This window comes from Parus major, chromosome 12, assembly GCF_001522545.3.
Source record: "Parus major isolate Abel chromosome 12, Parus_major1.1, whole genome shotgun sequence".
NCBI lineage: Eukaryota > Metazoa > Chordata > Aves > Passeriformes > Paridae > Parus > Parus major.
In genome coordinates, this window is record NC_031781.1 from 6227565 (window position 1) to 6254631 (window position 27067).

Here is a 27067-nt window from a genome sequence, read left to right on the forward strand (position 1 = left end):
CAGCCAGTCCCCGCTGGCTTGGAAATGCTGTATATATATCAGTCTATATTTTTTCCTCCTTTGTAACTTATCAATGGTTTAATAAAAAGATAAAATTTACAAGAAAATAACAATAATAATAATATTCTCCACTCTGGGTGGAGACTTCCCCCAGAGCAGGGGTGGCCCCAGCTCCTGGGTACTTGGGTGGTGGCTGGAAGAGCATCCCTGTGTCCAGGGTGGGGGATGCTGGCCTTCAGCCCCATCTCTCTGGGTGTCTTCCTGGAGTCCCTCGCTGCCATGGGGCAGTTAGAGAGGCCATAGGGCAGTCTTCCCTCAGGCCTGCAGTTACTACTGGAGTCGGGACATCTCCAACCCACCATGCCAACACCATCCACGGGACCTCTGTGGGTGGGCTGAGGGTAATGTATCCCTGCAGCATTCCCCAAAAGGTTCCAGTCCCCTTTCTAGTGGAGACCCCATAAGAGTGTCCCCAAGCCCTTCAAAAGCAATGAGACTGAAGAGGAACAACAGCTCCTGATCCCCTCTGGCTGCTGCTGCCCTGTGTCACCCCACACAGCCACCCCCCACCACCCTGCATCACCATGTCCAGCCCAGCATGCCCTTGGCCAGCTGCCCACATCCACTGGCACGTGGCACTGCTGGCCGAGGCTTCAAACCGGGCAGCTGTGCCCATAAACAGACTGACATGGACCTCCAGATTTCCAGTTCCCCCCCAGGGGGATGATCACTGCCAGCTGAGGGGACAGAGGGCATGGCCAGGCATGGCCACGGGCATTGCATGCTGCCATGCCAGCAGGACAAACAGTGACACAGCCAGAGCCAGCCCTGTGGGTGTGTCCCCCTGATCAGTGTCACAGGAAGCAGGAGCTCCTCCACACAGGCACTAGTTTTGGGTTAAACAGCCAGGGATGGAGGTCTCCGTGTCTGCCATCCAGGCTCAGCAGGGGGCTCGGGGTCCTGATGTTACTGGTGTTAGTGGCATTAGCTGGAACATTGCTCCTGGATAGGGTGCAAGGGACATCTGCTCTTCCCCGCTGGCCAGGAGTGCTCTCACTGGGGCAATGGAGATAGAGGTGTCCCCTGCCCCTGCACAGGAGCCCTTTGGCCTTCCATGTCTTGAGGAGAGCCTATCCCTGGAACTGGGCTGTGCTGGTGGAGCCAGAGACAATTCCATCCTGCAGAACAGAGAGGTGACTTCCCCAGACCTGCTACCTTCTCCCAGCAGAGAAACCATCTTCCACAATAAGCTCAAAAAACAGGCAAAACCTGAACAAGGACTCCTCCAAATCCAAGGGGTTGGGTCCTAGTAGGTCTGATGGGTCCCTGGCAGGTCTCCTGCCCAGAACAGTGGGGCAGAGCCTTCTTCTCAGCTGCTCTCTTCAGGAACTTGACCTGGGGTGGGGAAGCCTGTTGTGGCTTGGTCCAGCCTGTTCCTGGGGCTGGGACTGATGCAGCTGGTGTGCATCTCCAGTGTCCAAGTTGCTCTCTGGAGGAACTGCAAGAAGTTTTCCTGAACAGAAGTCTCTGAGATGGAAAGACAGAGCTCCTGACCCAGGGGACGGTTAAGACAGCTGCGCCGGAGGCGGGCCAGCTCCTCACGGATTTGGCGGTTCAGCAGCCCATAGAAGAAAGGATTAATGGCAAAGGAGGAGTAGGCAATCCAGGTGACCACCATCTCCCCATGCCCACCACCCACTGTGCCAACAATGACAGAGGAGTGCAAGTGGAAAGCAAAGAAAGGCAGACAGCAGCACAAGAACTGTCCCACAATGAGGACCAAGGTGAGGATGGCCTTGTTGCTTCCCAGGAGGCGATCTGGGATCAGTCTGGGCAGCATCAGGATCCTGGCAATGAGGATGGTCACTTGGCTGGCGATGGAGTCACATCGGTGTCTGGGTGCAACTGCCTGTGCTGGCACAGGTGCCTGCTGCAGGGACGCAGTCCGGGCCACGCGGTAGATGCTGGAGTAGACAGCGAGGATAATGATGGTGGGCAGAATAAAGCAGGTGATGCTGAAGAGGATCACAAAAACCTTCTTGTGGGCCCCGGGGCTCCAGTAGACTGTGCAGCGGCTGGCGCTGGTGGCACCATTGCCATGAGGCCATGCCACTAGTGCCAAGACAGTGATGAGAACAGACTTGACCCAAATGAAAATCACTCCAGCCACCGCCAGCCTGATGGTCATCTTGACCTCATACCTCAAGGGGTGGACGATGTAGTAGTACCGCTCCACGCTGATGATAGAGATTGTGAGAATGGAGGCACTGATGAAGCAGATATTCAGGAATATCACGGCCTTGCACTCAGCAATGCTGTAGATCACCCAGTTGAAACAGGAGGAGCTGGAGATGATCCCCAGAGGCATGAGGAAAATGGCTGAGAGAAGATTGACTGCGCAGAGGTGGCAGACAAAGATGAACTTCCTGAAAAGGGGTGTTTTAAGGATGATGACCATCACCACGATGTTGGCCACCAGGGCGGTAAAGGTGAGCAGGATCATGAAGAAGAGACCCAAGACCTCCTGGGCAGTGGAGTGCTTGGGGAGGGAGAGCAGCTCGAGGCTGTCCGTGGCGTTTGACCCTGTCTGGCTTGCCATCCCCCTCCAGGGCTAAGCCAGCAGCTCTGGTGCCTGGGCAGCAAGGGCTCTTCTCCTTTGTCCCAGAGAGGGTAACCCCAGCGCAACCATGGCTGCTACCTTCTCCCTGTCTGTTGGGATCAGGAGCTGGGTGTGAAGGGAAAGAAGCAAAATGAGGAAGAGCCACAGAGCAACGCAGAGACAACCAGCACACTTCCAGGGTGCTGGAGGAGGGAGTGGTAGACAATGAAGCCATAGCCACTTGGCTGTCCCAGAGCAGGCACCCAGGCTGTCCCCAACCTAGCCAGAGATAGCATTGCTTGGTCCTGTGGCACCCATGCCAGGCTGACACCCCGTCCCCCCTCTCCAATGGCACCAGTATGTCCTGAGGAAAGACAGTACAACTTGTCTGTCCCAACCCTCTTGCTCTGGCCACAGGGGAACCCCAGGTGGGTGGGATTCAGCGCACCTTTGCTCCTGGAGAGATGGGTGATGCTCCTCTCCTCACTGGGGTCCTGCTTGCTGGTGTTGCTCCCGCAGCAGAAGCGGGGCTGCCGGCCCTGTGTGAGGCCACGCTCCCCCTTCCCCGCTCCCGTCACCCGCTCGTCATCCTGTTTGCCTGCAGCCTGCCAGCTGCGGATGGCACCAGCTGTCACTCCCGGCACTGCCTGCACTGCCTGCACCCGTGGCAGTCCCACGGGGACAGCTGCTGGGTCCTAGCAGCCGGCAGGGGCTTAGGAAGGGGGGATCGGGGTTCCTGAGCCCTTTGCTCCCCAGAATGGTCACCCACTGCACCAGGCCTGGTCCTTCCACGGAAACAGCTCAGGTCCCTGGGGCTCAAGGGACAGAGCCACAGGCAGGTCTGCCACAAATCATCTCCAGTGGCACATGGATGCTCATGGGGCAACAGGGTAACACAGCTGGGAGTTGCCCTTCCCTGGCAGCCTCAGCACCTGGACATGCGCTCAAGGGGCACATGTGAGCACAGAGAAGGGCCTGGCACAGGTGCCAGGCTGGGGCAGGATAGCAGGCATGGCATGAGGCATGGCACTAGAGGGAGAGCAGGCACTCACCCTCAGGGTGGATGGATGGATTCCTCTATCCCCAGGCAGGGCAGCAGATCTTGCTCATCCTCTGTAGCTTTGATGCCATGGGTTGCCCATGAGCTGTGTGCCTTGCTAAGGTGACGAGAGCAGCTGGCCTCTCAAAGACACCAGCTTTTATCTGAAGGTTTCAGCCCCTCCAGAGCCACCTGTGCCATCCCTGCAGGGACCCACTGACACCCTTCCCTATAGCACACCCGCCTTGCTGGGCAGGAAAGCGAGAGCACTGCTTGGCACAAGGCACAGTGCTTTTATTCATGCTCAAAGCAAGCTCAGTCCCCACGCCAGCCTGGCCCTTGCAAAGGCCCAGGTGGGGTGGCCAGAGAGTCCAGATCACTGTGCTCTGGGCTGATAGGTGTCACCACTTGGTGCTGGGCCAGGGCCGTGGTGCTCCCAGGCACCCTCAGAAGCGGATCTGGACAAGGTAGCGGATCCGGCATTGGCTTTCCTGGTAGATGAGGTACTCGCTCTGGCTGAAGGAGGAGTCCTTGTAGGCAGGCATGTAGATGGGCTTGCCCTGGCACACCAGCACCTTTTTGCCATCCATCAGCACCTCCTTATCCTGTGAAGGATCTGGGCCAGAAGACACCACACCACCACATCAGACCGAGATCTGGCCTCTCTTTCCCCCTGCCCTGTGCCCACCACACCCCTCCTGCCCCAGGCTCACCTGGCTCTGTCTGGCCACAGGCCAGGACACTGTCATAGCCAGCAGGTGGCTGACACAGCGTGGGATCATCACGGGTGATGCGGTAGGGCTTGCCCAGGGCCACCTCCGTCAGGAACATGATGCCAACCCTCTCAGATGTACAGCCCACTGCCATGGGAGAAAGGGATGGGGGTGATAACACCATCCCTGGTATTCCCACCTGGTTGTGCCCAGGCCATGCTGGGACACAGGGACCAATTGCCATGGCAGGGAAGGGGCTTGGCAAGCCCACATCTGCCTGGCAGGGGTATGCAAAGATGGCCAGGTTCACACAGACCCATCACAAGCAGCCCAGCCCATCCCAGGACCCTCACCATAGCAGGCTGATTTGCTGTTCTCGGAGGCGAAGTAGATGCCCTTGCCCACGCGCCCGCCTGAGTGGGGCATGATGCGCAGCCCACTCTTCAGGATGGCCGCCACCACCGCCACGTTGGTGCCATGCCAAAGCAGGCGCCGGTGCTCCAGGAGGTCGTGGGCCTTGAAACGCTCATCCTGGAGAGATGCAGAGCTAAGGGCTGTCCACACGGGGACACACGGGTGCCCAAGGGCAGAGGAGTACTGCCCACCTCCCCAGTCAAGGCCTAGTGCCTGGCTGGAGGGGCAGGAGACTGCGTGCCTGTTTGGCCCTGGCCAGCTGGGCTGAATCCCTTCCTGGGTGGAGAAATCCTGGGGTGCAACTGTGGCATTCCCACTGTGATATGGGGAGAATCACCTTGTCCTCACCTCACCATCTCGGGCCACCTGCCAGATATTGAGGATGTGGAGTTTGTGACCGGTCTGCTCCACGTAGGTTTGGATCAGCTGCAGAGGGGGAGGCAAAAAAGCTGTGTCACTCCAGGCAGACACTGCAGCAATGCCCAGGGTCCCCCTGGGACAATAGGAGCCTTTGGGGTGCCTGCAGGCCTGACATAAGTGCTTCCCATTATGGGACACTGGAACAAGCAGCACCTGGTATTCCTGGGAAGCCAGATCCAGCAGGGAGAGCTGGCAGCAGAGCAGGGCATAATCCTGATCCAGCGGATGGACAACTTCTTTCTCCTCCTCCTCCTCCTCCTTCACTTTCTGTGCCTGCAGGCTCTGTGCCACCTCAATGTCAGCCAGCACCTGGCAGGGACAGAGCAGGGACATCCTCACCACCAGTGCTGGGCACTGTGCTGGGGAACCAGGGCAAGCCCAACCTCCTGCCAGCAGTCCCTGTCCCACGGGGAAGGGAAGCCATGCACTCTGTGCTTTGGCATCTTACCAACAGCATGTCCTTCTTGGCACGCAGCAGATCAGGGGAGTTGATGGGGGGTGGCCGTGCCCGTCCAAAGTTGTGTGGGATGATGGTGTAGAAGCGTGAGGAGAGCTCCTCCAGGCGAGAGGCCTGGGGGGGCTGCTCCCTCAGCACTGCCTCCAGCTCATCCAGTGCCTCAAAGCCCCTCGCAATCTGCTGCTTGCTCAGCTTCCCCAGAGGCATCTTCTTCACATCTACAGGGGAGGGCAAGGAGAACCCGTCCACCCCACTCGCTCCACAGCTACTTCCCAGAACCTCCAGTATCACCATGGGCAAGTGTGGGCACCCAGCATGGGGTGTCCACAGTCCCATCAGGTGCCAGCATATCAGAGGGGATACTCTAAAATCCATCAGCACCTCTGCTCTGTTCACCTCCTCACCAGCACCCCGCAGCCCGAGCTCATGTCACCCATCAACCCATCACCTCCTACCGATATTCATGGTCTGCATGGCATCCTGGAACATGTCACTGCTGAAGATGAGGGACACCAGGTCCTGTGTGGCTCTGTCCAAGGTGCAGGGCAGCACCCGCTGTTTGCAGACCTTGCCCCCATCCATGGTATCCACCTGCAGACACCCCACATCAGCTGCAACCCTGCAAGAGGCTGTGGGAGCACTGCACCAGGGCTGCCCACCTCTGTGAGGAGAGCCTGGTGCCGGGGCAGCAGAGCAATGGGCAGGTGCTGCCTCCACTTTCCACAGCTGATTCCCCGCAGAAGGCCACATTTCTCATTCAGGACGCCCTCCCACTCCATTTTAACCCACTAGCCCCATATCTCTGCCTGCAAGCTGTTTCGGCATGCACCCAGACCCCTCTCAAAACCCATCCCATCCTGCTGACCCTCTTGGATGTCCTCGTGTTCAATGGGCCTGGAGTGTGATGAGGACCATGGCACCATGGTGACAACCTGGGTGCCCAGAGTACTCACCCTGAGGACAGCCTCCACCTCCTGCCCAGCCCCTGGCTGCACCTCAATGAGCGTGTACTTCCCCGGCTGGGCAATGAAGTTCTCCCTTGTTGCCCAGCTGTTCTTGGTCTTCTCCCGAAATTTCTTCTCAAAGTCCTTCTTGGCAGCTTCCAGGGAGGCACAGGGCATGAGCTTGAACTGGCCTGCCTCCCCCTGGCAGTGGACAGCAGTAGTCAGCAGCTGCCCTGCATCCCTGCTCCACCAGCCCCATGCCAGTGGGAGCAGGCAGGAACAAGGGGGGCTGTGATGGCAGGGCTTGGAGCCACAGGCAGGAAATATGCTGAGCCACCAGCTCAGGAAGACACCCCAGGACTCCTTGCTGGGCTGTCACACACACATTCACTGCCGGGACAGGCGCCACATGCCCCAGACAGCCTGACTATGTTGTATGGCGATAGGTCCTTGAAGCCCTCCCATTAAAGTGCTGTAACAGGACACTTGGGTGCTTGCTTTGGGACTAGAGACCACCAGGTTCACCCTCAGTTTTTGGGGTTCTGAAGGCACGGTGGGGGCAGCAGAGGTACAGGGGATGAGTGATGCCTGGGTGGACTCACCACGCGGCCCCAGCGGGTCCAGACGCTGTAGGCACCATCATGCTCAAGGAGCTGGATGATGTAGAACTTGTTGTTGTTGGCGCTGATATTGGTCTGGTTCAGGGTGCAGTCATAGTCCTCATAGACCTACAGTGAGTGACATGGCCTGGGCTGGCACCTGGAAGTGTTTGGTGAAGGAGAGGGTGCCAAAATGTCCCAGTGGGAACACACAGGGGTCTGCAAGGAAAATTTGGGCTGAGTCTGTGTCATAGGTCAGGGGCTGCTCTGAGACTCCTCCAACCCTCCTACCCCTGCCCCTCTAAGCACCTCCATCCTGCTCTCACCCGAGCACCTGGTGCTGTGCTCAGGGGGCACAGTCCATCAATTGTGGCAGGCCGTTTCTCCTTGGCAGCAGTTTTCAAGGTTGCCAAGGTGGAGCTCCAGGTGTCATCCTCTTCTTCCCCTTTCAGTTTCTTTTCCCTGCTCTCTGGCTGCTTCAAGGAAGAAGCTGTGCGCTTGGAAGCCATGACTGAGCTCCCCCGATGCCACGGAGTCAGGGCAACCTTAATCCCCCAGAAAAATCCTTGGAGACAGCAGAGGGAGAGGTGAGAGTTGCCAAGCTGCCCCTCTGGGAAAGTCTGGTGGGCTGTGCCTTGCTTTCCCTATGCCTTCAGCCTACAGCAGGGCTGAAGGAGGGGATGGGACCTCTGCCCACAAACTATCTCAATCTTTTCCCTGTGTTCAGGGTGGGTGAACCTCTCAACAGCCTTCAGCCCTTGAGGGACCCCAAAGTGGAAAGAGCCCAGCGACACAAAGCCAAGGGAGAGCACAGGGGGACTCAGCTGCTTGCATAGCAAACTTGGATCAGAAGAGCTGGAAGAGGATCAGAGTCTGGCTGGAGAGGGTCTGCTGACCCCCACCCCCCCTCACTAGGAACCCCCAATCCACAGGAGTGTGTCCCCAAGGCTCGCCCAGCTCTGTGCCCCCAGGGAAATGCAAGAGGAGAAACAATGCAGTGACACGCCTCAAACGTGAAATGTTACCCCCCCGAACATGAAATGCCATCCCCCCAGTCCCTCTCGAGACCAGTGAAATGCTCTGGTATGGGCGGGGGGGGCTTGGACAGCCGCTGTCTGCTATGTCCCCTGTCAGTCCCAGCGGAAGAGAGGGTGCTGGGGACAGCAATGGGAACAGAGGTACAGGCAGCAACCATGTCCTACCTGCTCCCGCTGCCCAGGGCTGCCTGCCGAGGAGCTGCCGAGAGACTTCAGGCTGGTCAGGCAGCTTGCCCAGAGGAGAAACTTTTTCCTTAGGCAACACCCACGGATGACAGCGAAAACAGCTGACATACCTCTGAGTAGCGCATGCACCCTGTGACAGGCCTGCCTGCTGTTTCCCTGCACTGCCTGCACTGATCGTACTGCCTGTCTGTCTGTACTGCCTGTCTGCCTGTCTGTCTGCACTGACTGTACTGACTATACTGCCTGTCTGTTTGCACTGCACTGTCTGTACTGCCTGTCTGCCTGTCTGCACTGCCTGCACTGATTGTACTGACTATACTGCCTGCTTGTTCTGCCTGTCTGTCTGCACTGACTGTACTGACTATACTGCCTGTCTGTCTGCACTGCCTGCACTGACTGTACTGACTGTACTGCCTGCTTGTTCTGCCTGTCTGCCTGTCTGTCTGCACTGACTGTACTGACTATATTGCCTGTCTATCTGTACTGCCTGTTTGTCTGCACTGCCTCTCTGCCTGTCTGCACTGACTGTACTGCCTATCTGCCTGTCTCACTGCCTACACTGACTGTACTGCCTGTCTGCACTGACTGTAATGCCTGTCTGTACTGCCTGTCTGCACTACCTGCACTGACTGTACTGCCTGTTTGTCTGTACTGCCTGTCTGTCTGCACTACCTGCACTGACTGTACTGCCTGTCTGTCTGTCCTGCCTGACTGCTCTGTACTGCCTGCTCTGCCAAGGAGTCCCTAGATGAAGTGTGACCCTGACACCACTCTGCCCTTCAGCCAGCCCCCATTCTGCCATGCCCTGAGATTAACAAAACTGTCTTGAAAAAAATTAAAGATGGCACCATTTTGTGTGCTACGTATCTTTTCTTGGGTCCCAAGCAAACACTCAGGGCTAAGGGTCAGGCAGTGAGGAGGACCTGACTGCATATGAATGTGATTTGAAGGGTTCTCAGCAACCTCTGCCTGCTCCTGCCAGCACCTGGTGTGCTCCGAGGGATGCGGGTCCAGGAGTTGTGCAGGAGCAGGGACTAGCGCTGGTGTCATGGGAAAAAGGCAGAGGTGCCCTTTGTACTGGGAACATGGAGAGGACAACATTGCTGGAGCCAAAGTCTTGCTGGTTTTGCAGCTCCTGGGCTTGGCTGTATGACCCAAGCAGTGCAGACGGGGCTACAGTGCCATGTCCTCCATTGGCAGCAGAAGAGATTCACTTTTAACTCAGGCAGGTGCTCCCCAAAGGGATGGTAGGCCATGACAACAATTTAGCTATTGACAGAGGGGAGAAGCTGGGGTTCTTCACTCTGGAGAAGACACCACAAGAAACTTAGAGCCCCTTCTGGTGCCTAAAGGGGCTCCAAGTCGACTGGAGAAGGACTTTGGGTGGGGCATGTAGTGATACGACAAAGGATAACTGCTTTAAACTGACAGCAGTTTTAGCTTGGACATGAAGAAGAAATGCACTGTGGCGAGGCACTGGGACATGTTTTACGGAACAGTTTCGGCTGCCCCATCCCTGGCAGTGTCCAGAGTCAAGCTGGACGGGGCTCTGAGTATTCCGGGCCCGTAAGTGGGGCAGGCCGGACCCCAGGTCCCTTAATGGCGGCAGCCCCCCTAAACTACACTTCCCGACATGCCGCACGGCTCCGGCGCCTGCGCCCCTCTTGGAAGCTTCCAGTCGGGGCGCGAGGTGGTTGCTGGGTAGAAGACGGGCGGTCCCTTAGGCGCCATTTTGTGGCGAGGCAGCGAGAGGGGTTGTGCGAGTGTGCTTGGCGTGTGGTGCCGCATAGTGCTGTGCCGGGTGCCTGCGGATCCTGGGCGGCGGCATGGGCTCGGACAAGCGGTGAGCGGCGGCGGCGGCGGCGGAGGGAGGGCGAAGGGAGACGGGAGGAGGCGGGCGGTGGTGGGGGTCGCGGCGGACGCTTCACGCTCTGAGCTCGGCCCGCTGTGCCCCGCAGGGTGAGCAGGACGGAGCGGAGCGGCCGCTACGGCTCCATCGTGGAGAGGGAGGACCGCGACGAGCGGGAGTCCCGCAGCCGGCGGAGGGATGACTACAAGAGGTCCAGTGAGGAGCGCCGCGGTGACCGCTATGATGACTATCGCGACTATGATAGCCGAGACTACGACAGCCGAGACTACGACAGCCGCGATAGCCGAGACTGCCGCGACTACGACAGTCGGGACTACGACAGTCGAGACAGCCGGGTCTGCCGAGACTACGACAGTCGCGACAGCCGCGATTGCCGAGACTACGATAGCCGAGATTGCCGCGACTACGACAGCCGGGACAGCCGAGACTACGATTGCCGGGACTACGATAGTCGGGACTGCCGAGACTACGACAGTCGCGATAGCCGAGATTATGATAGAAACTACGACAGCCGCGATTACGATAGCCCCGAGGTGAGCGGGGTTGGGGGGCCGGGGCCGGCACTGCGGGGCGGAGGGCACCGGGAGCGGGTTTAACCCGGGAGCGCTGCCCGAGGCCATGGGGACCAGCCCCGGGCAGGCGGCCGGTGTCCGTGTGGCACTGTGGGGACACGCTGCAGGGAATCGCGGTGGCTAATCCTGGGCGCTGGCTTCCAGAGGGAGCGGGAGCGCAGGAACAGCGACAAATCAGAGGACGGCTACCATTCCGATGGCGACTACGGCGAGCACGACTACAGGAACGATATTAACGATGAAAAAGAAAGCAAGACCATCATGTTGCGTGGGCTCCCCATCACGGTTACGGAGAACGATGTGAGTAGCCGGGCAGAGCTGTGCCTGCCTTGCCCCCGGGCAGGGCCGTGCCGGAGCGGCTGCTGCCATTTTGTTGAGCGCTGCATCATGGTGGCCCCTCTCCAGCGCTGTCGCGCTGCCATTTTGAGTCCTGAAAGCATTTAAACTCCCAGTGTTAAGTAATAGAGGTCAGTTCAATGTTAGTCAGTCCCTTTCAAACGGAACAAGCCGTAAATACTCGTTTTTTCACGCGTGTTCGAATGCTTTCCTAAGAGTGGATTTTAAACTACGTGCTCTTTGCTGTTTTTCTGTATGGGAGGGAAGAGGCAGATAATTCTATTTTTGCAGCTTCGCCCCGCTGCAGGGAGGGGGGAGGTGGACAGAGACAAAGAGGTGGCACTCAGCAGTTTTTCTGGTCTTTCTCGAGGCCAGAACTTGTGACCGATGGGGTCACACACAGTCACCGAGCTCCTTAGCGGAGCACAGCACCGCACAAAGCTGCATTGTGTGGGCACAGCTGTGGGAGTCAAAATGGCTGCTGCCGAGCTGACGGAGCAAGTACTGACGAGCTTGCTGCTTGCTTGTCTAACTCGTTTAATAAAAAGATGTTAAAGCTTTAAGGTTTTCTTATTTATGGTAAGGTTTTTGGTTTTTTTCTTGCTGGGTTATTTTGGTTACCAAGCTATGAGCCCACAAGTCTTAATTGAGGGGTAAAAACTGAGCTATCCCAGTTTGTTTTCAGTCAAGACTCCGCCTCTGCCTCCAATGTGCCGATGAGCTTTAGTTGCTAGTGCAGAGAATACATTTGCACCATTTTTATAATAGAGACTTTTTCCTTTGCTTTTTCATTGATTACTTATTACCCTCCTGATATTGAGGGCTCCGAATCACTAGATATTGCTCTAATATTTTCATGAAAATTTGGAATCAAGCGTAGGTTCCTGCATACAAATGAGGCAGCCCAATCAGACATTACACAGAACACTTCAGAACAGTTCTTCTTCGAGTTATTGATGTAGCTCTACAGTTGTGCAATAACTGTAGCATAATTTATATGAATGTTTAATTCTTGACTCAGAGTGTATACAGTGCATTTTGGAACACAGAGTAGAATTCTTAAGTTAACATTACTTCTGGTTGTTTACACAATTTTCATTTTTTTCTTGCATTTTTCGTAAGAAAAATTCACTTGCATATCTGATATTATTTCCAGTCAGCATATAAAAGGGCAGCTTTATTTAAAGTTTGATTCTGCTCAGCAGCCCTATTGCACTTAATGTCATTTGAGCTCTGTGAAAGCTGCTGAAAAACCTTGTGTCTTTTACTCTAGAATTAAAAAATTTGTTGGTGTTTGTTTTTCCTCCATGCCTCTGCACGGTGACTGAGGTTGCCTGTGCCGCAGCAGCTTTGTTATAGCTGAAGAACTGACATTTATTTAGCTTCTTCTTTGATGACATGGTCTTTACACATCTACTTTATCCTGAAAAGCTGATTTGGATCAGTGAGAGGATAAGATCTTTAGCATGAAGTTTAGGAATATATTCATCATGGAGCCTTGCAGTGCTGGCTTCTTGTTTTTCCTTGCTAGGAGTGAAGGGTATTTAGACATGCAGGGAGAAGGATACCAGCAGTGTTCTTCTTAAAAACTTGGGGTCGTGCACAGTCTTTGCCAAATACTGTCCAAGTAATCTCAGAACACGTGATTGTAGGAATTCAGATTCTGGATGATCCAGTGTCCTCAGTGAGGATTACAGTTCTGGTTTAGCATGTAGCAAAAGATTATGTGGACTTTGATGCTCATCAGTCCCCTGCTGGGTTCTCAGTAAATGTTTTCCTTGTCTCTGAGATGGTGTTGAAAGCGTTGTTTTGTGTATCTCTTGCACGGTTCTGCAAGGTAGCTTATTTCTGTGACTTCTCTCTGCCAAATTATGAAAATTTTAACTGTTGGATCAAAATCTCCTGCAGATTCGTGAGCTTATTGAGTCCTTTGAAGGTCCTCAGCCTGCAGACGTGAGGCTGATGAAGAGAAAGACAGGTGAGAGCTCTTAATCCAGTTTTTGACATCACCTTCCTCTTCCCCAGCCCAAAAGAGTATCCAGAATTGTCCCCAAACTGCAAGCACATGCAATAAAAATAAAAAAATAAAAGGTTTGCCATGGCTAAGGAATGTGGCTTTTTGGAAGACTTAGATAGCTGGTCAACATGTTAAAAGAAGTCTGTCTACAGGGGGTTTTGTTAACAGGTATTGGTAAGTAATAATAGTGTAAACCCATTTAATAGTATGTAGTCTGTTGCATGGTTACCCTTAAACATGGATTCAAATCAAGTGAAATGTAGCCAGTTAAGGCAGCTTGGTTCCTTGCCATGGCAAAATAACAAGCAGATCCCAGCAGTTGACGTCGCATTTGTAAAGCTGCTTTGTCATGAAGTAATGAAGCAGTTGGAGAGAGATTCACCTGTTTTAAAGGAACTGACTAACACAAGTATCCCGTCTATATCTGAATGCTGTCTCTAGGTGTAAGCCGTGGTTTCGCCTTCGTGGAGTTTTATCACTTTCAAGATGCTACCAGCTGGATGGAAGCCAATCAGGTTGCTTCACTCACCAAGTCTAGATATTCCTGAAAATGGAACAAGTCTGTACAGTTTAACAAAAAAAAAAAAAAAAAAAAAAGAGGTGGAAGGAGTGGTTTGTTCCATAACAGTGATTTAAAGAATAAAAGCTTTGTATATATTAAAATTTGTAACATAGAAGGTAAAATTAGGAGAGAAAGTTCTACTTTGGTAAAAAGTGCCATTGATTTAAATGACTTGGTTTCCATTTAATTGGCTTATGAAGATTTAGCTAGTAGTCATTAGAAAATCTTAGCTTATTTCCACTTGATGTTTCCTTCTCTGTTGTCAGAGAAGGCACCACATCTCTGTATTAAATTGGTATTAACCCTGAAAGAGAAGTGTCAGTTCCTGGCAATAATCTGTTACCCCAGTAAAAGAGGGGCAACTGGCTCTTCTAGAGGAAAAAGCATTCATTTAAACTAAATCAGGCAGAGAGTGAGATCTCATATCTGTTAGGCTCTGTATTTTGGCTTTTTTGTTGCTATGACTTGATAAGGAGCCAAAATGCAGTAAGAATCCTCTAGTTTGTTTTCCCATGAGATTTTCCTGTAGCACTGCAGTTTCACTTGCTTTTGCTACTTTTTTGAGTATTCGTAACCTGTTTTGACAATAGAATTTAAAAATTCTCCCAAAGTGAGCAAAGTGTGTTAAATCACTGATTTTTCTTGCACCTGAATATTTGATGCAGCAGTCTTACAACAGCATTATGACTGTTTTTCTGCTCTGTTCATGTTAAAATAAAGAAATGGCACCATAATGGGATTCATGGCAGTTGCAGCAGATGGAAGTTGTCATATGCCTTGTGCTGGAATAGCATTTCATATGTCCCACACTGTGGGTGAGTTCCCCAGCCAGAGAGCAGCTCTTGAATTCTGTTTTCCTGATGTGCTGCTCAGTATGGCAGGTGGCTGCAGGGGAAAGACTAAAACAAATAAATTAATGCTGAGCATATTTTCAGAAATCAATTTTTTTTAATATATACAAAGCTGTATTGATGCATAATTTATTATAATACTCTCAAATTCACTCCAGTAACCAGCCACCTTAGTAGTAGGGAAAACATAGCCTGTCCCCAGCAGCCGGGCTGCTGACTGTTAGATGACAGAATGATGTATTGCAACTATGCCAGCAGCCTTGTTTCTATGTGTGCACATCCAGTGAGTGCTGGGCCCTCCAACCCTCCCTCCTGCCGGTAGGAGCAATGGCTTTGCCCTATTTAGTCGTGCAGAATGTAAGAGCCTTATTCATGCTACGTGCTAGATCTGTGTCAGACCCTGTTATCAGAAAAGCCACTGGTCCTGACACTGTGGTACCTCTGCAGAAAGCAAACCTGCTATAAAAGTGGTTCTGCCATTGCAGTGTCTGGGGTGTGGCCTCTAATATGCACTTCCTCACATGTGCTTCCACCTGTTTGACCAAAATATGTTCACAGCCATATTTTGAAAGGCCATTCTGCATACCCACGCTTGGCAAAGCGTGAGGCTGAGAGTCAAGGCTTCTTAATAGCTGTAAATTCCTAACTCCTCTGAAGTCAGAGTGAGAGGACATGCTGAAAGCATTATGAACTTTTCCTACCCCTGGAGAAGCTTCACATGCAATCTAGTTACTCATTTTGGAGAGCTCCTGCCTGAATGAAGAACACAAACCTCTTGTGCAGGCTTCCAATTGAACTGATGCAATAGTCAAATGAAACCACTCTTATGTTTCCGTTGATGGCACTTGTAATCCAGCCTTCAAGAAGTCTAAGCAGGGTCCCTTTGGGAGGAATTACTGTATTTTCAAGGGGACACTTCTGAAGTATGCTTGGAAAAGTAAATCCAAATGTGATTAAAAGGTCTGGGGTGTTTGGAGTAGGGGACGAAGTGAAGCAGTCACCTAAGGACATGTTTTAAAAGTCGCTCAGTGCTATACCAGAAGTGAATAGAAATGTGGGGGCAAAGAGACTCCTAAAAATGTGTTAATCCGAATGCAGCAGATTAGGACTCTGTCTCCTTCGAGACACTTTCTGGTTCCATGTCAGCGTTTAGTGTTTGGCAGCTTTTTCTACACTCCCTGATTCTGTTTATCTTTGCTCCACATCCCATTCTCTTACTGCCCTCGTCCTCCTCTCTGCAGGATTGGATGGGCAGGGTGTAGGTGGCGGTGGTTGTCCTCCACATCCTCCCCATATGTTGTCCATTTAATTCAGGAGCACTGATTCCTCCGAAGGGTGCTCTGCCATGGGAAAATGGACATGTGTGTCTTGATACAGGAATAATTGAAACCACTTTTTTTGCAGAAAAAGCTGGTGATCCAAGGGAAGCAGATTGCAATGCACTACAGCAACCCAAGGCCTAAATTTGAGGACTGGCTCTGCAACAAGGTACAATACATGTTTCTGTGGGAGAGTTTGTCTTGCTCTAGAGCGCTCCACTTGTTCAGTGCTTTAAAGAAAGTGACACCTGAATCAAGCCTGCTCCTGCTCCCCCCATGAAGCTAAATTAATCCCCAGCATGTGTTCCCTTCTAACACTGCTTTTTGTAGTAGTGACTGTGCCTGGGATTATAAAGACTACACAGTTAACTAATTTGGGATTACTAGGGAGAAAGTATCTGGGATGTTTCTGCAAGCTTCTGTGGTGCAGATAAAGGTGGCTTTCAATGTTCTGGATTATTCTGGTGGGTTTAGGTTTGTTGTGTTCCTTTGTGTGAATGTCTGGGGTTTGTTAGTGTATAGCAAATGCAGCATTATTAAAATTACCCAAGTTCTTATTCGGCTTCTTTTGTTTGTCACAGTGCTGCCTTTACAACTTCAGAAGGAGGCTAAAATGCTTCCGCTGTGGAGCTGACAAATTCGGTACGTTACCGTGATCTCTTTCCAGTTTTGTGAGAAACTTTGTAGAGTTCCATGTAGGTTCTGGGCTGGCTTATGAAATGCTGAGCTTGAAGTGAATGAGCCATGTCCTGACTGAAATATTTTCTCCTTACAAAGATTCAGAACAGGAGGTACCACCTGGAGCAGCAGAAGCCGTTCAGTCTGTGGATTATTACTGTGATAGTAAGTGATCTTTGACTTACTATAGAATGTGAAATGTAAACACACATAATAAAAATCCTTTCCATACCTCAGCCTGCCAGCTGAAGGACTTGAAATACTCTGCAAAACCATGGTGTGCGCTGCTAATGTCATACTTTTTCTCCTCAGCCATCATTCTTCGAAACATTGCTCCTCACACAGTAGTGGAATCCATCATGACTGCCTTGTCTCCATATGCATCTCTGGCAGTCAATAATATTCGTCTTATCAAAGACAAGCAGACTCAACAGAACAGAGGCTTTGCGTTTGTGCAACTGTCTTCTGCCATGGTGAGGACCTTAATGGTGTTGGGAGAGAAGCAGCTGGTTTACCTCCTCTCCCTGCAGCTTTTAGAGCCCTGAGCTGTATGAAGGACTGGCCCCCTTCTAGGAGTGTTGATGGACACAGTGTGTCAAAGCTGATAATATGTAGCTGCAGTTTGAAAGGTGGTGGGATGTTGGGAGCACGTTGAAAAGCTATTTTTGTAGCAGAGCTCTGATCTAGATTGCAGCCTAGCTTCGTGCTTGGATTGCAAAAGTACTGGTGCAGGGCCAAACTTTGTTGACAGATTCTAAGATCTGGGGCATACCATGTGGGAACAGGTGCATAGAATTAGGCTTCTTCCACCTTGAGAAGAGAGAAGGAGGAGGCAGATGTTGCTTTTCTCAGCAGCATCCAGTGGGAGGGTACATGGACAGAAGAAACGTATTCTCAAGGATACATAAGGCTAGGACAATAGGCAGCAGCCATAAATTGAAACACAGGAAATTGCAGAGAAATTAGAAGAAAAGCCTCCTAAGTTTCAGGGAGGTCATATGCTGGCATGGGATCCCTGAAGGGCAGTGAATCTATGTTCCTGGATGTGGGTGTGACACTGAGGGATGTGGCATAGTGGTGAACTTGGCAGTGCTGCGTTAACCATTGGACTCGATGATTTTAACCTAAGTGATTCATTGAGTCTGTACATCAAATTCGAGCAGCAGTTTGGACCTGCTTCAGTTGGAGGAAAGCAGGTGGTTGGGTTAAAACAGGTGCCTAATCTCAATTTTTGCTTATGGCCCATTTGGAGTAATTTGTGTCTTGATAAAGCTAAAATTTTGAAACATACTTAATACTTAGGGACCCAGGGAAATGCTCACTATTTTCACATGGGCTGTTGAGGGTCTCACTGTGCTCTTCTGCATGTGTGTAGGATGAGGAGATGGAGGTGTTTTTACATCTTCTTCTCTTTCCAGTGGCTCTACTTGAAAAAGTGGAATTGGGGAACTTCTGAATCCCCCTCAGTAAACTGCCTTTAATAATAATGACTATTTTTTGTTGTAGGATGCTTCTCAACTGCTACAGATTTTACAAAGTCTTCAGCCACCATTAAAAATTGATGGCAAAACAATTGGTGTTGATTTTGCAAAGAGTGCCAGAAAGTGAGTTGTGATAGCAGTCAATTGCATTTTTTGTTTGGTTTTGTTTTGTTTTTTTACTCACACACCCACCCCTTCCATTTATATTGGATGTTTTCTTCTTGTTACCCAGGCTTTCATTAAGGTTATTCTTAACTCTAAAGTTTTGCTTCCTGTAAGTCATTTGAGTTGCATGCATCCTGCTATTCACTGTATATTAGGAGAGTGAAAGCAGTGTTCCCCACACCTCTGTTTCCAGTCCTCTGAAGATAACACCATAATTGATTGTGTGCACAGCACATTTGTTTCCTTGGAGACCTCCTGACTTTTTACTGACCCTACAACAATGAACCTGAAGTTCCTTTACTTGCCAAGCAGTATTTTGGCTCATTCATTACATTTTAAATGTTTTATCACTGGCAAGAAATCCCTGTGTGAGGGCAGACTCCACCTTCTTGCATAGGGAAGCACTTCAGTAAAAAGCAGTACTGACTCAGGTGCATGGATTTTGTGATTGCAGAGACCTGCTTCTTCCAGACGGTAACAGAGTCAGCGCCTTCTCTGTGGCAAGTACAGCCATTGCTGCAGCTCAGTGGTCATCTACTCAGGTATGATTTGGAGACTCTTCCTCATAGTCCTGCTTTCCTGAAAATTAAAATACACACCATGTAATTGCCCTGCTTGCCATGTGCTTGGTTGAACTGTTTAATGGCAGATCCAGCCATGACACATCTGGTCCCAAATCAGTTTGGAGCCTAGGCAGTGGGCTGCATGAAATTATTTAATAAAGTTGTTCACCTGTCCCTGACAAAAATTACCTTTTTGAATTTCAGCCACAGACTGGAGAGGGCAGCACCCTTGACTACAGCTATCTCCAGTCAGGACAAGATGGATACTCACAGTATGCTCAGGTTAGTAGTAGAGATGGTGCTTTAACCAGCAGATTGTCATAATTTGGGTATGCAGATTACTCACCTTGTGTTGTCATTCATTTTCCTTTACAGTATTCCCAGGATTATCAGCAATACTACCAAAATCAAGGAGGAGTATTGGACACAGACTCAGCTACCATATCAGGTAGTGCTTCCAGCATCTTAGAAGCAGTTGGTTGTAATGATAATTTTACAGTAGTATTTTGCCTCAGCCTTTATGTTACTTTGCTGTGCAAAAGAAGACTTGGCTCATTTTACTCCCAGGATGTCTGAATGAGGATGCATTACTAGAGAACTGTAACAGATTTGTTGAAGTGGAACTTCTTGTGCAAGATGAGAGAAAAGCCTCTGTTTCAGACTATTGACAAAGGCATTGAACTTAGGATAGTGGTGTAAGCAGCTCTAGCAAATGTTCAGCACTAACAGCTGTAGAGGCCAGAAATTGCTGACTTTGGGAGCAGAATATTTCCTCCTGAAAAGGAAACTATTTCTTGTCTGGGTAGAAGATAGCCACTGTGTATCTATCTCCTTTTGAATGTTTATTGCCTTGTTCGGCTGCTGGAGTTGGAATTAATAGCTGAAACTATAAACAAAGTAATTTTAGCCCTAGGATGCAGTACTGTTACAAATTCATTCGTTTATGCATTGCTGCTCTCTTTTGGCAGGAGCTCCGGTCACTACGACAACAGCTGCAGTTGTGTCCCAGAGTCCTCAGCTGTATAATCAGCAGACAAACTCACCTGACTCTCCAGTAATTACAGCACTGATAAGTCCTTGCTTTCAAAGCCTGGGATATATGGCTTAGTTATAGCCTTTGCTTTTTAAAGTGGGTGGTACAGCAAAGCTTCTGGGTGTCCGTGGGTTAGTCACAGAGCTTGTGGTCATAAGTCACCTGCCATTTCTTCTCTGGGATGGTTTTGTTCTTTGCTAAAGGTGAGTGCCAAGCATGCTGCTGAGGAGGAGTTAGCTGTCGTACGCGTAGGGTGCGCTGCTCACGCCTTGGCTCGCTGTCCTTGTTTTCTCGGTGACAGGTTTTCTAATTGAGGTTTGTGGTTTGTGTTTTTTTCAGACACAATCAGCACCACCTACCACTAGCACTCAGGCACAGGCAGCTCCTCCGACTGGCGTAGTGCCTGGAACCAAGTACGGTAAGTGCTCGGGAGCTGCTCTTGGGGACAGGTTTCTGTCACTGTAGCAGTAAAACTCTGCTTTGGCCAAGTGCTCCATCACTGTGTCGTGGTGAAGCTTCCCCTGGAGAGCGTTGGCTGCATGGGTGAATAAGAGCCCTTTACAGACGTGGCTGCTATAATCTCCGAATTTTACCTGAAATGTAGAAAGATACCTGTCTGAATTCGTCTGGAACGACCATGTCCCACGCTTTAATTTTTTTACAGCTGTCCCTGATACTTCCACCTACCAATATGATGAATCTTCAGGATATTATTATGATCCTATAACAGGGCTCTACTATGATCCTAATTCCCAGGTAAACACAAGTTCTTCCCACATGTCTTAACTGTTAAGGTCCATTAGTTCCCTATCTCTCATCATTCGAGTGACATTTGAAGTGCACAACATACCAAATGTTGCAGATAACTCTCAGCAGTGTGTATAGGGCTGGGACTTGATTTCCCTCTGGTATAGCCCTGCATTTTTCTCTCCTTTTCCTTAATTTTCCTCCACGTTTGGCCCACATAGGATTAGCACTTGTCACAGCCACTGTAACAGCAGTTTTGTTGCGGAGTGCCCAGCAAAGTGCACCCAGCTCTGGGCTCTGGTGGGTCGTCTCTTGGGAGAAGCAAAAGATTCTCCATAGTGCTGTGTTTGGGGACAGAGGCTTCAGCCACTTCCTGCCTTTCGACTCCTCTGTGGAGTCTGCAAAACTTGTTTGGACTCTACAAAACGCCTTCCCGTGTGGTGCAGTAGTGTGAATCAGCTTGCTTGGGTTCTCCCATGGACACGGAGCTCGTGTGAGGTGTTTAACTGTCTGCCTCTCCTTCCCTCTGGCAGTATTACTACAATGCCTTAACCCAGCAGTACCTGTACTGGGATGGCGAAAAGGAAACCTACATGCCTGCGGCAGAAGGTGTCACGTACCAACAGACAGCTACCACAACCACCACCAAAGAAGTGAAAGAGAAGAAAGAGAAGCCTAAAAGTAAAACAGCCCAACAGGTAAAAGACAGAATTGGACCGTAACTGGGATAAAGTCTTCTCTGTGAAATGGGATAATACTTCTTTTCCATGACAAAGGAAATCCTAGGTTATTCAATGGGGTGCATGCCTTCAATTTGCAGGCATTGTGGGGGTCTGAGGAGAGGTGGAGTTGGCAAGGCTTCAGTGCAGAAATAAGCTCTGCATAGGAGGAGTGCTTATGGAATACTGCCAGGATCAGTGGGAGTATAACTGAGCCATCACTTAGAGGATTAGCTTGATAAGAAGGGTTTGTACAGTAAAAGCAGCAAGCTGTGTTATCTTTGAACACTGTATACAGGGGAACAGCTGCACTACATCCAGTGTCCCATGGTTTAAAAATAAAAGATAGTGGGTTGACTTGTTCTGAAACTGCATGTGAGATTGAATGGGTGTCATAAGAGATTGATAGCTTTGAGATGAGCTGTGTGAGCAAACCACTCTGCATTTCAGATTGCTAAAGACATGGAACGCTGGGCAAAGAGTTTGAACAAGCAGAAGGAGAACTTCAAGAATAGCTTCCAGCCACTGAGTACCAGAGAGGAGGAGCGAAAGGAGTCAGCAGCTGCAGATGCAGGCTTTGCCCTCTTTGAGAAAAAGGTGAAGGTGCTGGCAGTGGTGTGTGGTGGGGGTCATGTGACAGAGAGCTCCATGCTCATGGCATTCTTATTTCATCCAGGGAGCTCTGTCTGAGCGACAGCAGATCCTGCCAGAGGTGTTGAAAAACGGGGATGATGAAAATCCACTAAAGGTGAGTATGGTGGAGAAGGCTCTAGCTAATATTGCTGTCAAACCTGGATTTCCATGGCATTACCTGTAAAAAGTGGTGCTGATGATTGCAGTGGTGTGATGCAAGTGCAGTAGGCTGGGTGACTGTGATACACTGTGGACAGCTGTGATGGTTTTTAGCCTTGAGCTCAGTTGGGGTTTTGATGTTTCTGTATAGGGTCTGCTTAGAATTGTTTGGCTAGTGGGAGCTGTCTTGCAGCCACTGTGAGTTTGAGTTGCAGTACTGTAAAAGTGTGGGCCCATTAGCTTAATAGAACAGGGACCCTTGAAACAGAGGTGGCAGAGAAGGCTGAAAAACTAAACACCTTTGATTCAGTCTTCAGTGCCAAGGCCAGCCGTTAGGAATACCTGACCCAGGAGAGCATGAGAAAAGGAGCTAGTACTGTGAGAATGACTGAGCACTGGAGCGGGTTTCCTAGAGGGACTGTGGAGTCTCCTTTCCTAGAGATGCTCAGAGGTCATAAGGACCCAGTCCTTGGCAGTATGTGCTCGGGCAGACCCTGCTTAAGCAGGGTGGTTGGACTGGATGACCTCCCGTGGTCCAATCCAACCTCAGGCATTCTGTAATTTCATCCTTGGTAATGGGAGCATGCTGTTCCTCCTGTGATAAACCTCTGCAGGCTTTGTTCCCTCCTTGTGCTCTCTGAACTGTGGCACTGTTGCACTCCCCTTAATGCTGTCTTTCCTTTTCAGCGTGGCCTTGTGGCTGCCTACAGTGGTGACAGTGATAATGATGAAGACTTACTAGAAAGAATGGAGAATGAGGAAGAGAAGCTGACTGACTGGAAGAAGATGGCTTGTCTGCTGTGCAGAAGGCAGTTCCCAAACAAAGATGCTCTGATTCGGCACCAGCAGCTGTCTGACTTGCACAAGGTAGTTACACTGCGTGGTGAGGAACATACTGGGTTGTTATAATTCAGTGTGTTAACCAAAGCCGTGAGGCATGTTGCTGTTTGGAAAACTGTTTCTCTTAAAGCAAAAGTCTGCAGGTGGATTGCTACTCTCCCAAAGGTCAGCTACCTCATTTGAAAAGAGCTGTTGCGCATTTCATGTTGTTAAAGTGAATTTTATCTTCTTGTTTTCAGCAAAACATGGATATATATAGGCGATCAAAGCTTTCCGAGCAGGAACTTGAAGCCTTGGAGCTGCGTGAGAGAGAGGTCAGTGTTGAGATGAGTAGCTAATGGAAAACCTGTGCAGGTGATCTGCTGAGCTCTCCTTATCCTGACACACGTCACTCGAGATAATCCCAACCCCTTTTCCTGTCAAGGTTCAGAGCTGCTGCCCTGTTAGATGGAGAGGAGTGTCCCATATCCCACAGATACGGCTTAGCATGGATGGCTCATTCCACCTCTAGCTCAGGGCTGCCAGGCTGGGACTAGAAACCTGCAAGTCTCTTCTTGCCCCAGTGCTGGTTGAGATGGTGCTCCAGGAACTTGGGTCTTGGGCTCTGCTGTTGGTGGTGTTAGTATTAGTGCAGTGGTAGTAGTTTGCCTTCTGTAGAAGCAGGCGTTTATCTGAATCCCATAGCTCAAAGCTGAAAAAAGACATCTCAAAACCCATGCTAACTATAGTTGCTTTATGCAGATGAAATACAGAGACAGAGCAGCTGAGAGGCGGGAAAAGTACGGCATCCCTGAGCCCCCGGAGCCCAAGCGCAAGAAGGTCTACGATGCAGGCACAGTGTAGGTATCTGAAGGCTTCTCAGAGCTGCCTCAGTGCACCATGAGCAGTGTGGGTAACTTGTTAACTCATCTCTTCTTCCTGCAGGAATTACGAGCAGCCCACCAAAGATGGCCTTGACAACAGTAATATAGGGAACAAGATGCTGCAGGCCATGGGCTGGAGGGAAGGTTCTGGCTTGGGGAGAAAATGCCAGGGCATCACAGCACCCATTGAGGTAAGTCAAGAGGGATGTATCCTAGAGGAGGTTTGGTCCCACTGTTTTTGTTCTTGTTTAACCAGAAGTACTTGCTGCTGAAGAGCTCTGGAGGAATAAACTGCCAGCCACAGCAAAGCTGCCTCTTGTTTGTATTGGCTCCTGCTCATGTTTGTCCCATCAGATGCTGAAGCAGAGGCAGGGCTGTGCCTTCCTCCCTTTGGCACTTGACTCCTGAGGCACTGTAGCCCAAGTACCCCAGGAGGGACTGCCCTCCATCCTGTCATTGGCATACCTGGCCTTGCCTGTTAGGAACTGTTCTGTGTAGTTGGAGTGGGGCCAGAGTGGCATGAGGAATGGGGTATTACATGTACTTCAGTCTCTTGGTGTCCATCATGGTATTGATGGCAATGGAGATCCCCAGGAAAGCTTGGGAAACTAGCTGGATTGATGGGATTTTTGGTGGTGCCCTCGTTGTGGTCCAGCTCGCTGCAGAGCTGAAGTGTGTCTCTCTTCCCTTGCAGGCCCAAGTAAGAATGAGAGGAGCTGGCTTGGGAGCCAAGGGCAGCTCCTACGGTGTATCCACGGCAGACTCGTACAAAGATGCGGTGCGGAAAGCCATGTTCGCTCGCTTCACGGAGATGGAGTAACCCCTCTGGCCTGCAGAGCACTTCTTGTTAGCAAGAACTGACTGTTAAACTCCATAGCCTTGGTGACCTGGCTGTATCCTGGTTCTGGTTTAGAGCTGACCATTTCATTCCCTTGGATGTTGTCCCCTGCTCGGCATGTAAACACTTCCATGAGCAGATTGAACTGACCCAACTTCATGCTGGAGAGCTCCTGGTTAGACCAAAGGGGGATTGCTGATCTTTGTACGGTCTTGTATATAGTGTAATGTATTCTGTGTTTTAGCGTGTTGTCCAGGTGCTGCTCCTGCCCCCTGGAGCAGCAGCAGGACCTGTTAGCTGTGCTTTCAAACTGTCTCTGCTCTCCTTTTGTTGTATTGTCTGTCTGGTTTTTTTTTTTTGAGAATTTTCCTGTACATTTTGTATGATACATCTTTGTATAGACTTTTTGAAGACTTTGATTCTAGTTGCCAATTTGGCTCATTTCCAAATGAAATACATCCAAAAATTACTCTATTTCTGTTTCTCAGTGGGTGAATGAAGAATTAAGTTGCCAATGCTACTTGTCCTGTCATTCTGCTTCTTCCTTGATGAGACTTCATCTTGGAGTCTCCGTTCCATGCAGCTCTCCACTCGCCTCCCTCCTTACGTCCCTATGCTGTGCTTTATTCTCAGCATCTTTCTCACAGCTCCAGCATGGATGGTGGCAGCTGGAGCGTCAGATCTCTCTGTAGCCCTTCTTGCCATCACTGTAGGAGCAGAGCAGCAGTAATGTCTGCCCTTGGCCAGGGGCCCTGGGTGTTACATGCTGGCCCTTTGGTGGGTGGGGAGAGGGTGACGTGTGGTATCTCTGGGAAGGTTCTTACACACCACCTTGGCTTCTTGTGGCCTGCCTCGATGCTGTGGGGGAAGCTGTGGCAGGCTGGCTCATGGGAGGATGAGGTTCACCAGCGGTGTCCTGCAGCTGTCCCGTTACTGCCTTTCTGTTCTCTGCCTTCACTGATGCTGTTGGCTTTGGGTCTTGCTCAGCCTCCACGCAAAGCTGAGCCAGCAGTGGGCTTTCCTACTGTCCAGGTGGGCACAGGAAGGGCTGGGATGAAGCCAGGAGCAACTTCTGTGCTTGGTGCACAGCTCTTCTGGGGGTCAAGGCCAGCATTCTGTGGCTGATTTTTGGAATGGGTGAATCCTGCTTTGCTGGCTGCTGCAGCTGCACCTGTGCCCCTGCTGCACTGTCAGGCTGCTGCCCGATTTTTGAGGGGTGTGTAGCTCGGAGTGAGCCAAGGTGGGGAATGCCTCCACCCCTTCCTCAGGACCGAGACCGCAGGGCTTGGGGTCCCTGCCGGAGTCCCCGGGCCGCTCCACCAGGTGGCAGGCGTGGCCCAGCTGTGACAGTCTGTTTCCTCTGTGCAGGGCTGCCGAGCCTCGCTGGGGCCCCAGGGCTTCTCTAGCGTGACATTCCCTTTTCGGCTCCACAGAGGAAGTCGGGTGGCTTGAAAGAGCCTACAAGTGCCAGCTCCCTGTCCCAGCTTTCCCCCCGGGTGATGGTAGGGAAGGCAGGCCTGGTGCACTGTGATGGGGCTCCATGTGCCTGTGGCAGCCTCCCCCTGCTCCCTGTGTGTCCCGGCTGGCAACAGCCAAGTGCTTTGCTGCTCTGGGCTGTAAATGGGGGGGGGTCTGTTTCCCAGCAGGTGGGTTCAATGGATCGATAAAGTGCATTTGTGTAGCTCAGCTTCTTCCCAGCTCATCGATCCCTGTCCCAGTGCATCCTCCTGACAAGGGGTGATGCTGCGGGCACGGGGGGAGGGCCTGCAGTGGGCACAGCAGTGTTCTCTGTCGGCCTCACTCCCTCCTTGCTGCAGCCAAGTGCTGCCCAAGCGTCAGGAGCTGAGCCAGCCCCAGCTGGTACCTCCTGCAGAGCAGTTGCAGTGGGAAGCAGGAGCGTGCCATGGGGGCACAGGGATCTGCTAATGAGGATAACTGCTAGAATGGGATGCCCAAGGCAGGTTCCCTTCCTGGGGCAAGGCTTTAATGGGGTCCTGGGCTTGTAGCCCCCCTTTCTTGGTTAGATGGGTTAAAGCTCCCCATTCCTGGGTTAAGGCACTGCTGCTGGCTGCCCAGGGAACAAGAGAAGCTGGGGAGAAGGGGGTGGGCAGCATGTAGCCCCCCCACCACTGCCAGGCATGCCCCTGAAGCCCATGGCAGGCACTGGAGCAGGGCATGGAGGCACCACCGCCTGCCAGCGCCCGCGCCTCCAATTTAGGCAGCACAGTGCGGCTGTTCGTGACTGAATGCACCGTGGCCCACAGCCCTCAGAGGGACACGGTGTCCCTGCCTCCCCAGGGACCGACCTCTGCGGGGGCGGGAGGAGAAGCCCTGGGATGGGGCCAGCCCCAGAAGTGTGCAGTGACAAGGCAGGATCCCCCTCGGAGCAAGGCAGGGAGCTGCCTTGGGCACG

The 27067-nt window shown here is 51.3% G+C and overlaps 3 protein-coding genes across 3 annotated transcripts; 1 reads left to right on the forward strand and 2 right to left on the reverse strand.

The window, feature by feature from the left end:
* Window positions 1–59: 59 nt before the first annotated feature.
* Window positions 60–3805, reverse strand: LOC107210486 (probable G-protein coupled receptor). Its single transcript, XM_033517508.1, is given in 2 exon segments — window positions 60–1178; window positions 1270–3805. A coding segment is annotated over 1 exon segment (1293 nt). The 5' UTR covers window positions 2600–3805; the 3' UTR covers window positions 60–1178; window positions 1270–1306.
* A 106-nt stretch (window positions 3806–3911) lies between these two features.
* Window positions 3912–8560, reverse strand: PARP3 (poly(ADP-ribose) polymerase family member 3). The gene is made up of 11 exons (XM_015641373.3): window positions 8388–8560; window positions 7512–7750; window positions 7189–7314; window positions 6596–6787; window positions 6098–6233; window positions 5634–5860; window positions 5339–5494; window positions 5114–5191; window positions 4705–4882; window positions 4352–4498; window positions 3912–4254 (listed from the first exon to the last, which is right to left on the reverse strand). The coding sequence occupies exons 2-11, from the start codon at window positions 7692–7694 to the stop codon at window positions 4085–4087; spliced, it is 1593 nt and encodes a 530-aa protein (XP_015496859.1). The 5' UTR covers window positions 7695–7750; window positions 8388–8560; the 3' UTR covers window positions 3912–4084.
* A 1556-nt stretch (window positions 8561–10116) lies between these two features.
* RBM5 (RNA binding motif protein 5) lies at window positions 10117–25128 on the forward strand. Its single transcript, XM_015641191.2, has 24 exons — window positions 10117–10251; window positions 10367–10811; window positions 10995–11150; window positions 13095–13164; window positions 13645–13718; window positions 16021–16104; window positions 16517–16577; window positions 16713–16778; window positions 16926–17086; window positions 18120–18217; window positions 18714–18801; window positions 19027–19104; window positions 19198–19270; window positions 19791–19876; window positions 20195–20273; window positions 20520–20611; window positions 21136–21300; window positions 21772–21918; window positions 21998–22069; window positions 22801–22980; window positions 23193–23267; window positions 23695–23792; window positions 23878–24007; window positions 24511–25128. Exons 1-24 carry the CDS (start codon window positions 10235–10237, stop codon window positions 24634–24636), a joined length of 2721 nt encoding a protein of 906 aa, XP_015496677.1. The 5' UTR covers window positions 10117–10234; the 3' UTR covers window positions 24637–25128.
* The last annotated feature ends 1939 nt before the right edge of the window (window positions 25129–27067 follow it).